We start from the raw sequence: 10,820 nt of genomic DNA on the forward strand, positions 1-10,820 counted from the left end.
TGTGGTTGTGGGATCTTTTTTTATCGGATAGCTCCAGAGCAACCTTCCCTGTAGCCTAGGTTTGCAACTTGGCCATTGTTGTGATCTGTTTGACCACAACAAAGGTTCTGTTGCAAAATGACAACAGCGACCGCCTAGGCGAGGGTAACGACGGTGACCGCTGGATCCCCGCAACGGTGACGGACGGCGGCATCGGGGCCCGTGGCTTCAGGATCTGATGAAGAGGGGCCTTGGTCGTCTCAGATCCAATGAAGGGGAGGACAAGGCGATGCGGAGAGGGCGGGGATGTACCCTTCGTCTGCGGAAGAAACTAGTGACAAGGCAGGCTATGCGCGACGCATAGCCGGGGCAGGGCTACGTCGGTGTCAAACCATTGCTTCCGGAAGAAGGTTGGCATGGGTAGGGCGAGCACGAAAGCAGGAGGGTGGAAATAGGCTACTTATATCAATAAGGACTTTCTTCTTTTCCGGGAGTCTATTCGAAAAAAAACTCCAAAGTTAAGCATGCTCAGTTTGGAGCAAATTTCAGGATGGGTGACCGAGTAGATAGTTGGTCTCTGGTGCGCGCGGTGAGGACAAAGTGCAAGAAAGACTAGTATTGATCCGTGGGTCAGTCTAGATCCTGCCAGGAGTAACGGCCAGTAACCGGCAGGTGTGTCCGAGGCGTTACAAGTTGGTATCAGAGCCGACCCTCGTGGTTACACGGATGTTTGCGGGTCAGGTGCACAGTCATGTTGTGCATGACGTTTGTGACCAGTCGTGGCACACGACATGCCACATGTGTTGGACTGGACGCACAGACATGTACCAAGAAGAATGTTCATGTGGGCCGACGAAGACGTCAGTTCCTTTGAGTAGGGATGTATGTGATAGTCTGGCTTAATAGGGATGATAGACTACTCATAACAATAAATAATTTCTCCTTTTTCGAGAGCCCATTCGGAAAGAACTTCAAAGTTAAGTGTGTTTAGCGTGGAGCAATTTTAGGATGGGTGACTGATTGAGAAGTTGATTCCAGATATGCACGAGTGAGGACAAATTGCACAAGAAAAACTAGTATTGATCTGTGGGACCAGTCTAGGAGTAACGGCAAGTAAGGAAACACATTTTGCTTCTCAATCTTGTTTTTAATACTTTTGAGTATTTAATCAACATCTAAGTGAATTTTAATTTGGTATTAGTTGTATTACCAATCTTTATTGTGCAAGACCAGACAATGACATGAAAATCATCACGATGCATGCGGGACTGAGCAGAATTGAAAAATAGCTAAATGGAAAAAAGTAAGGCGTTTTTCAAAACTTTTTTTAGACTCCTCTTTTTTCTTTTTCTCGAGAGAATTTTTTAGATGCTTCTCGGTCTCGTTGGCATCTCTGAACCTGCAAAACCCAACAGAAAAGCCGGCACTCACCGTAGACGCGTGAAATGTGCCCCCAATCTAGAAACTGCTCACTGGCATGTACTAGCATCCTCCCGCTGGGACCCACTAGCAGCGACACATCCAGCCGTTCCGTTTTCTCGCCAGCTCGAAGGTAAACACACACACAAAACAAAAAGAAAAGAAAAGAAATTAACAGTTCAAAAAGGCAAGGGAAAAAGAGCGAAACGCTATAAAAACGCGACCACCGCCTCCGTCTCCGCCTCCTCCCAGCCCCCGAGACGACGAAGCCGACCAAAAGTAAGCAACGCCGCCGACCCCTCGAGGTAAGGTCTCCGCGCCCCCAAAATCCTCCTCCCCGGAATCCCGCCGCCTCCCACTCCGTTCGGCTGTCCCCTCCTCCTCCGCGCCCCGCCTCGCGGAAATGCCCGCGATCGAATCGGCCCGACGGCGTTTTTTGCGGCGGTCGGCGTTTCGGCGCAGGCGGGGATGCCACGCGCGCGCTCTCTCTCTCCGCGGCTGACCGGGGTTAGGCGCGGGTTTGTGGTGGGGAAGCGATTTGTTAGGTTTGGTGTGCGGTTTGAAGGTTCTCTGCGATCATGGTTCGATGCCCTGGATCTCGGCGCTCCTAGTCGGCCAGCCACTGCCTGTCTTGTTTTTTCTCAAGTTGTTGTCGGCGATGGTGTAGGCTGTGTGTAGTGAGGCCGCGGATGACTAGTTTGGTGATGAAATTTGCAGTGTTTGGAGTTTATGCGAGGTGATTTTTGTAGTTTGGGACGAGAATTTCTGTCAGACGGCGCAGTTTATTTTCAGTTGAAATGGTTGCAGAAATCCCGTGTTGTAGTATGATCGATGTGATATGTATATGTGCAAATTCATTGGTCCCAGATAGAGCAAAGTCTAGCTGATTTACGCTTTTAATCAGTGAGATGATTTCTGGTTCTAGGTTGTTTCAGATTTTGTTTCTTACATGGAAATGCTTTGCTGTCATCGGGAACAACTTTGATGTTTCAAAGTGCTGACATAAACCACTTAAACGAACAAAGAACTTTAAAACTTATGCTCCTTCTGAACGTATATGGTGGTTCAAATGCTGTTGTTCTAGAAGGCTTCATTGATTAGGGATGACATCAGTGCTCTAAAGTTAAATAAATATGCTCCTGTGTAATCCTGTAATATTTTTCCTGATAAAATTCATTTATGTGCTTTCTGTAGTAGGGGTGAAACAAGGCAAAGGGAGAGTAATGTGGCGTCGCTGCATTTGTTGTCAAGCCGCTGAGTTTGATGAGAATGAAAATGGGCGTGCCAAGGCCAAGGCCCCAACAAATAACGTAGATGGTACACTTATTTACCTTGATTGTATCATTTGCTTGCTAGTTTACAGTTATCATGCCACTTAAACTTAAAACTCTATTCTGGTCATTTATCTGACATTCACCACATAGAATTTGATGTTATTTCCTCTGTTTTTTCAAGGAATGAAAAAGGGTTTGAAAGATTCTGCTACTGTGAAAGCCGAGCCACAAGATTCAGCTCCCTCTATCAATATTCCTGTTCTATCTTTGGATGAATTAATAGAAAAGACTGATGATTTTGGGGCAAAGGCTTTAATAGGCGAAGGGTCTTATGGGAGAGTGTACTACGCTGCCCTTGATAATGGGACAAAAATGGCAGTGAAGAAACTTGATGCTACTGAAAATGAGCCCATATCAGAATTCTCGACTCAGGTTGGCTTACTATTGAAGATTGGACTTATTCTTCTGGTTATACATCTGACACTTCTTAATGCATGAAGTGTTCTCTAATTTTAAATATGTATATTTTTCTGAAAATGCACGGAGAGTCCATCAGCAATGATCCATACTTTCTTATGCTAGGTTTCCTTGGTTTCAAGATTGAAACATGAAAACTTCGTAGATATATTGGGATACTGTATGGAGCGTAACCTTCGCATAGTAGCCTATGAATTTGCCACCATGGGGTCTCTGCATGATGTTCTACATGGTATGATTATGCATATCCATCATACTCCACAGTTTGATACAAAATTTCCTATTCTCGTTGGGAACTTGGGGATTGGGGTGGTACAGCTATTGTGGATTATTTGTAAGCATGTTTTTAACTTGTGCTAACAGGAAGAAAAGGAGTACAAGGTGCACAACCTGGTCCACCACTTAATTGGATGCAGCGAATGAAAATTGCTGTTGATGCTGCCAAAGGACTTGAATATCTGCACGAGAAGGTCCAGCCTTCTATTGTACATAGAGATGTTAGATCCAGCAACATCCTCTTATTTGAGGACTTCAAGGCCAAGATTGCAGACTTCAATCTTTCAAATCAGGCTCCAGATATGGCTGCTCGGTTGCATTCTACTCGTGTGTTGGGAACCTTCGGTTATCATGCCCCAGAGTACAGAATCCTATACTTTCAAACTACCAAATCCGTGATGAATTAATACTTTGATAACTATTTTATTGCTAAAATATAGTTCTCTTTGGAGTGTGAACTTGTCTAGTTAATTCTGTATAAAATCGATTGCATTGCTTGTTCAAAGCAGAGGTTAAAAAATGTCAACAGATAAGCACATCTATCAGCAACATTAGAATTTAATCATTCCCTGGCATTTATTTGTACATTTTGGCACTTTGCATTTATAGCAATATGCTGAGAAACTTGTGTCGTTGTAGAATCCATCGGCCTGTTGTTATTTCTCTTCTGTTCGGATTTTGTTTGACCAGATAAAACTGGTTTATACTCAACTACCAATCTGAAAAAGAATCAAGTTCACCAGGTGGAGGCAACCCAGTTTCCTGTACTTGGGCAGAATCAGCCACAAATATTTATGTATTTTATCTTCTACTCCCTTAGTTCTATAATTCTTGTCGTGGTTTCAGTTCAAATTTGAACTAAACCACGACCAGAATTATGGAACAGAGGGAGTATTAACCATTACTGTTACTGGCCAGAAACTTGTAAACTCTACCTAGCAGTAACCACTCTAATATGGGGGTACTCCTTACATAAAACCTTTCTTGAAGTGATGCAATTGTCTACAGAATTCTGATAGTACAGAATACTGTTTTTGTATAACTAATGCTTTGTAATAATATAAACTTTCTAGGTACGCAATGACTGGTCAGCTGACCCAGAAGAGTGATGTGTATAGTTTTGGGGTTGTTCTCTTGGAACTTCTGACAGGAAGAAAGCCTGTGGACCATACAGCGCCTCGAGGGCAGCAGAGCTTGGTTACATGGGTAATGCTCACATCATAGTTACTTATTTCTCATAATAACAAGACACATCCCCATCCTTCACTGCGGACTTTGTTAACCAGTTCTCTGAGCATATAGCTTCTGTTGTGCAGGCTACACCAAGATTAACCGAAGACAAGGTGAAGGGTTGCATAGATCCCCGGTTGGAGGGTGAATATCCGCCAAAGGGACTTGCAAAGGTCTCCCTACTCCTCTTGTCTCTTGCCCCCTCTTTTGTATACCCACTAGCTTGACAACTTGTAACTTACTCTTCCATCTGTTTTCACACTTTTCACCTTCGCACCTTAATACAGCTTGGGGCGGTAGCAGCTCTGTGTGTGCAATATGAAGCCGAGTTCCGTCCAAGCATGAGCATTGTGGTGAAGGCTTTATCTCCCCTTACCTTGAGCAGGCAAACTCCACCTGCACCAGCAGCAGCTCTGGACAGTTGATCCACAGAATTAACCAAAGAAATAAGTTAGTCCATACGGTTCTGTCATTGGATATCTCATCGCATGTTTAAGGTGCTAAGAGTTATATTTGTGTCGTCACGCAGGATACCTCTTTAACTGAAGATGGCCTGCACGAAGATAGTCCGTCCGCTTGCCTCATGCTGCTATCTCTTTTACCGAAAGCTGATGATGATATGCAAGTCAAGAAGATATGAGGAAATTGGAGCCTTGTCAGATCACTTTATAACTAACTAAATTAAGACGTGTGGCTTTGGTGGAACACAGAGACGTCCTTTTCTAGTAGTATATCTCTAAAACTTGGGAATTATCTGTAGAGAACAATATCTGCATTTTTCACATTCGTTGAGGGTGGATTGTAGAACTTCCTGTCGTGCTACTTCTGGCCTAACTATAGGGACGAAATACCTTTCTTACGATCCTCCTGGCCGTGCATCAGCTGAGGAACAATGTTTCCTCTATTACCGTCCTTGGGGTTATGATTTCTTGATTCTCATTATAGATCCTTCACTAAGATCGTGTAGTCCGCATACGTGGGAACAACTACGGTATTTTCAACTGGTTTACAGTGCTGCCCCCTCGCATCCAACGGTTAGCCTATTGCAGTTTACATCGTTAGAGCAACTCTAGCAGACCCCGCATCCAGGGCGAACCCGCATAATTCCGGCGATTATACGGGCTCGGCCCATTATTCTGGCCAGAGCAGAGCCTGCATTGGTGTCCGGCTCGTAAATATTTTTGCTGCAGCCTGCGAACGCTACCCCCGAACTAGTATAACTGCGGGCTTGCGGGGCGGATGTGGGTCCAAACCCTATCCCCCTGCAGCCGCGTTTGCCCTCAATTCCCCACCGCGCCGCTCGATTTGTCGCCGCCGGCGAGCCTGCGAAAGCCATGGACGACTCTGGGGACGAGGCGGAGCGCCGCCGCCGCGCTAGATCTGACGTCGCGCGCAAGCGGGGGGTGCGCCGGTGGCTCAACCGCAGTACCCGGCCGCCGTCGGTCTTCGATCGCTGCGAGCTCGAGGACTTCGATCGCGAGCTCGCCCGTCGTTGCCACGCCTCCTCCGGCAACTGGTCCGCGGGGCGCATTGAGCTCGCGGCTCGTTCCGGTGAAGAGGGAGCCGGAGGAGGCGGTGAAGAGGGAGCCGGAGGAGGCCGTGCCCGATGCGCCGCCGTGCCGAGGCGTCATCGGGCCCGAGGACTACCTCCCCCCGGGCAGGAGGAGCTCCTCGAGCGCGTCGTCCTCGAGAGGTCGGCGAGGGAGCAGGAGGAGATTGAAGAGCGCATCCGGCGTGAGCTCGAGTACGAGCAGCTCTTCTTCTAGACGGGCGTCACGGCATCGCAGGCGCACACATAGAAGGAGGCTGACCTGCGCGTGATGAAGGCGGAGCAGGCGAAGCTCTACGTCGACCTCGACTCCTCCGACTCCGACTGAGCGCCGCCGGTGGGCAGCTACCGCAGGAGCTCCGGTGAGCTCAATTTTGTTGTAGTGGTACGGTAGCGTAGGCCCTGTCTAGCTGCGGCGACCTTTTATATGTATGTATGTGATGTGTACGAACTTATGGGAAGAAGAACCATCTATCCGAGCGAGCTCCGGCGAGCTGTTGCTTAAATTTCTCGTGCGAAACAACTTTTTTTAAATATTACGGGTTTGTTTGCGGTTTCTGTTTTGCCGCCGCGTTTTTCGGCCTGCATAAGCGCCCCCATGCGAACTATAAACACAGTTTGCAGTTCAGCAAAATGCGGGGTCTGCTAGAGTTGCTCTTAGGGCACCTCCAACGGCAACTTGCAAAAAACCTCATGCATCCGTTCTCGGACTAGAGGAAGTTATCCAATGCTAGATGCATACATTTCAAACCGTATTTTAACTAATCGGACGAAATTCATGCAAACTAGCCAATATTTATCATAATTCGGATAGAAAATAGCACAAATCATCCACACATAGGATGCAAATTAAGTTTAGTACAACAAGATCTCAAATTCGACTAGATCCCGGATGTCCAAGTTTTCAGGAACGGATCATGTCCTCCCACACATACTCCTCTTCAGCTTCATCCATCAGTGTGTGCACGTAAATGACCGTCCCTCTTACTTGTGGTACAGCACGGCGGCGCGTGCAGGCTACATATAATGTGTAGACCAACATTGAGTGAATGTATCAATCAACAAGTTTAGCAAGAGGAAGTAAAACTTACCATCTACCCCATGCTCGCGTGCAATGGCCACCTTCCCTCGAGCTGAGTGACCAAGTTGCAGAACTTGATGACGCTGACCTGGATAGCGTGCCAGCGATACGACAACTATCTCACGTTGCGTGGGTCGCATGATGTACACGTCGTAGGGCGCAATGTGCTTTCCCGCTTGAAACTTTTCATGCACTTGATCCCAGAAGGGCGGCCCTCTGGTCCTGCCTATGAAATCCGCGGATACGGCCAACCACGCATCACACAACTCATCCTCCATGGTCGAGTAGCTCATCATCCTTCGTACTCTAAAAACGATATAGCATTTGAAAATAAGCTCAATGACACTTGACCGAACACCTGCGGGACGTGGTGTCCGTCATGGAGGTCGTCGACAGGGGGCGAGGTGTACCTGGGTACAGACGGCTCCAGGGCTGAAAGCTCCGTCGAAACGGCGAGCGGGCGCGTTGGTGTTGGTTGCGGACGTCCCGCAATGCCTCTGTGGCGGCCGGAGACGAACAACAGCGGCGGTGGAGATGGAGGGTGCGGATGCAAAGCAAGCGGGAGAAGGGGCGGAGTGGAAGGAAATGGGACCGGGAGGGGGGATTGGGTGGGCCGGGGGTGTCGGAGTCCTAAATTTCGGGTGTCACTCCTGCAAACCTCCCACACTTTTGTTTCCAATTTGCAGGAGGAATCGCGTCCGGACCGCCTCGCGGACCGATACAGGTCAGCGTTGGATGGCTACCACGGTCCAGACAGCGCGGTCCGGACGGTTGCGGGAGGTTTACGGGTCCGCCTTAGAGATGCCCATCTCCAACGCCGACTCGTAAATTTCCTCCCACATCCGTCCTAGTTTTTTTTGAAGGTCCGCTCGTTCAAATAGCCGCATAAATAGAGTTCAGACGTTCAAATAGCCGCATACATAGAGTACAAACGTTCAAATAGTTGCATGTAGCATTTCAAATTTAAAAAGGTTCAAATATTACATTCCTACATTGTTGTACCCTTTAACTGCCCACGAATGCTCAATCAGATATTCAGTCAACTGCTTGTGAGTTGGTCGATGCGGGATTTGTTGATGCATTTGAATAAACTCTTCAAATGTGGTCGGATTCTGGTATGGAAGTTCTATAGGATCACCCATCTTCTCAAATTCTAGAGCCGCGGCAGCATCCTCATCCTCATCCTTGATGATCATGTTGTGCATGATCACACAACATGTTATTTACCTCCCACAAGGTCTCCGGATCTCATTGTTTAGCAGGTCCACGAACAACTGCAAAACGGGGCTGCAGAAATCCAAATGCCCTTTCTAGCTGCTTCTTGTCTTTGAGCAAAGTAATACTTTTCTAGCCAACTGGATTAGAGATGGTACTGACAAAGGTAGCCCACGCAGGATAGATACCATCAACCAGATATGTACTCATGTCCATTGACAATATAGTGGCAAGGGGGATCTTTTACTTCAGTTAGCCTCGCAAGCAATGGTGATCACGATGTCATTATGAGACCCGGACATGCCAAAGAAAGCATGCCAAATCCATAGATCATGTGATGCAACCGCTTTTAATAATGATGGTGGGCTTCTTAACATGAACCTGATATTGCCCTTGTAAAGCCTTCGGACAGTTCTTCCATTTTCAATGCATGCAGTCAAGAGATCCAAGAAAACCGGACCACCCTCTTGCTACTCAGATTGCCAAGAGCCTCTCGGTGTCTGCCACGATTGGTTCTCTCAGGTACTGAGGTCCAAACACCTCGACCACGGCAGTTGCAAACCTGACCATGGCATCTCCGCAAATGCTCTCAAACACCCGTAGGTACTCTTCCCACGATTCAGAGACCATGCCATATGCAAGCATCAAGAGTGCGGCCGTGCATTCTGGTAACCAGAGAATCCAATCGTTCCCACGACGTCCTTCTTGAAGACAAAGTAGTCATCATAGGACCGCCATGGTACAAACGATTAAAGACAGTCCTGCGCATCCGAAAATGCCGGCGAAAACGGTCAACGAAGAGTGCATCAGGGGCAAAGTAGTCGGCCATTAGTGTCAAATGGCCACGCGCCCTGTTGCAGTTGAGCACTCGATAACCCTCCACGTCTTCAAGAACCGCCTGCATCATTACTATCTCATCCGTGTAGTTCTCCTTATCGGATGAGCCGTCAGACGATTCAACATAGTGTTTGTATATATACTCCAAATCGGAATTCATTGCTTGAAAGAAGAAGGAACAACTTTTTTAGCTCCGTCAATTCATCAAACAGTTGCCGTGCATGGTGAGTATAGCAGCGGATAGTACCTGACGGGGTGGTTGGAGGATATGGGTTGAACGACGATGAAGGAGAAGCAGGGTGATGAAGAAGTAGAGTTCCGTCAAGGGAGTGACATGACGGCTGGGATGGTGAAGCGCGACGAAGGCAAAAGAGAAAGAATGAATGAGAGAAAATGAGAAGGATAGATACACGGGTCTGAGCGACAGAAAAGTGACTGCGGTTTCCGCCCAAGGAGTAACCGTAGCTGGTGCTCCCGTTTTACTCGGGACGCACGACCGAACAGAAACCACGAGAACTCCCGATAAAAGGAAACCACAATAGCTCCAATAAAACGCTCTGGGCGTCAATTTGATGTGCCTTCGAGAAAAGGCCAGCCCATTTTGGACGCTGGGAAGAGAAACCAAAACAGCACTGTAGGGACCAACTGTTCCGCAACTCCGCCGGCGAGTTCGGTCCGAGGTTGCGGAGCGAGAGCGAGCGTCGTAGACGAAGTAGTCGAAGTATGCGAAAGTAAAAATGACACAGAGAGATGGAGGAGACCAGCTTTATTAATCAATGATCAGGGATTACAATGATGGCTCCTCGTTGCTTTATATAGGGGGTAGGGGTCAAGGGATAAGTACCCACTTAACGTAAACTGGGGGAAACGGGAGGGGCTAGCCCGTGCGATACGCACGAGGCCGCCGCCACACTCGGTCGCCCCGGTTTCCCAACACTCCCCCTTGGGTAATTATCCGTATATCCATGCCTCAAAACTCCGAAAAACCCAATGGGAAAAAATGTGGAGAAAGAGCACACAGTATACGTTGTTGTATTGCACGAATTGCCTCGTCAAAAACCTCGTGTGAGAAACATCAGGAAAACTCACTCAAGGGAAAAAGAGTACAATCCACTCAACCATCAAGTTGAGTACTCGATCATCAGGATTGAGATTTTAGCGACGAGTTTGTGAAGTTTCTCCCCCTGAACCTTGCATCTCTCTAAGTCTCATCATACCGATTCCACGCACACACCTCTCTAAGGTTGATGCCGGTAATGATTTAGTGAACATATCAGCAAGATTGTCACAGGACTTAGTATGCAAAACTCTTACCTCGTTCAACTGTTGCAGCTCATGCGCATAGAAGAACTTGGGACTAATATGCTTTGTGAGGTTACTCTTCACATAACCCATCTGGACTTGTGCAACACAAGCAGCATTATCTTCATAGATAATGGTAGGGGTTTGTATGGTGTTCAGCCCACATGTCTGTTGAATGTGG

At 47.6% G+C, this 10,820-nt stretch overlaps 1 protein-coding gene across 2 annotated transcripts; it reads left to right on the forward strand.

Annotated features, from left to right (window-relative positions):
• Window positions 1-1,481: 1,481 nt before the first annotated feature.
• On the forward strand, window positions 1,482-5,514 carry LOC109783650 (PTI1-like tyrosine-protein kinase 2). 2 transcript variants are annotated; one of them, XM_020342247.4, is made up of 9 exons: window positions 1,482-1,703; window positions 2,593-2,715; window positions 2,854-3,104; window positions 3,255-3,381; window positions 3,513-3,786; window positions 4,499-4,631; window positions 4,742-4,828; window positions 4,943-5,105; window positions 5,185-5,514. In XM_020342247.4, the coding sequence occupies exons 2-8, from the start codon at window positions 2,622-2,624 to the stop codon at window positions 5,078-5,080; spliced, it is 1,104 nt and encodes a 367-aa protein (XP_020197836.1). In that variant the 5' UTR covers window positions 1,482-1,703; window positions 2,593-2,621; the 3' UTR covers window positions 5,081-5,105; window positions 5,185-5,514. The 2 variants fall into 2 exon arrangements, with proteins under 2 accessions (XP_020197836.1, XP_073367046.1); XM_073510945.1 differs by having other exon boundaries at window positions 1,590-1,703; window positions 2,596-2,715.
• The last annotated feature ends 5,306 nt before the right edge of the window (window positions 5,515-10,820 follow it).

Source organism: Aegilops tauschii, chromosome 3, assembly GCF_002575655.3.
Source record: "Aegilops tauschii subsp. strangulata cultivar AL8/78 chromosome 3, Aet v6.0, whole genome shotgun sequence".
Taxonomy (NCBI): Eukaryota; Viridiplantae; Streptophyta; class Magnoliopsida; order Poales; family Poaceae; genus Aegilops; species Aegilops tauschii.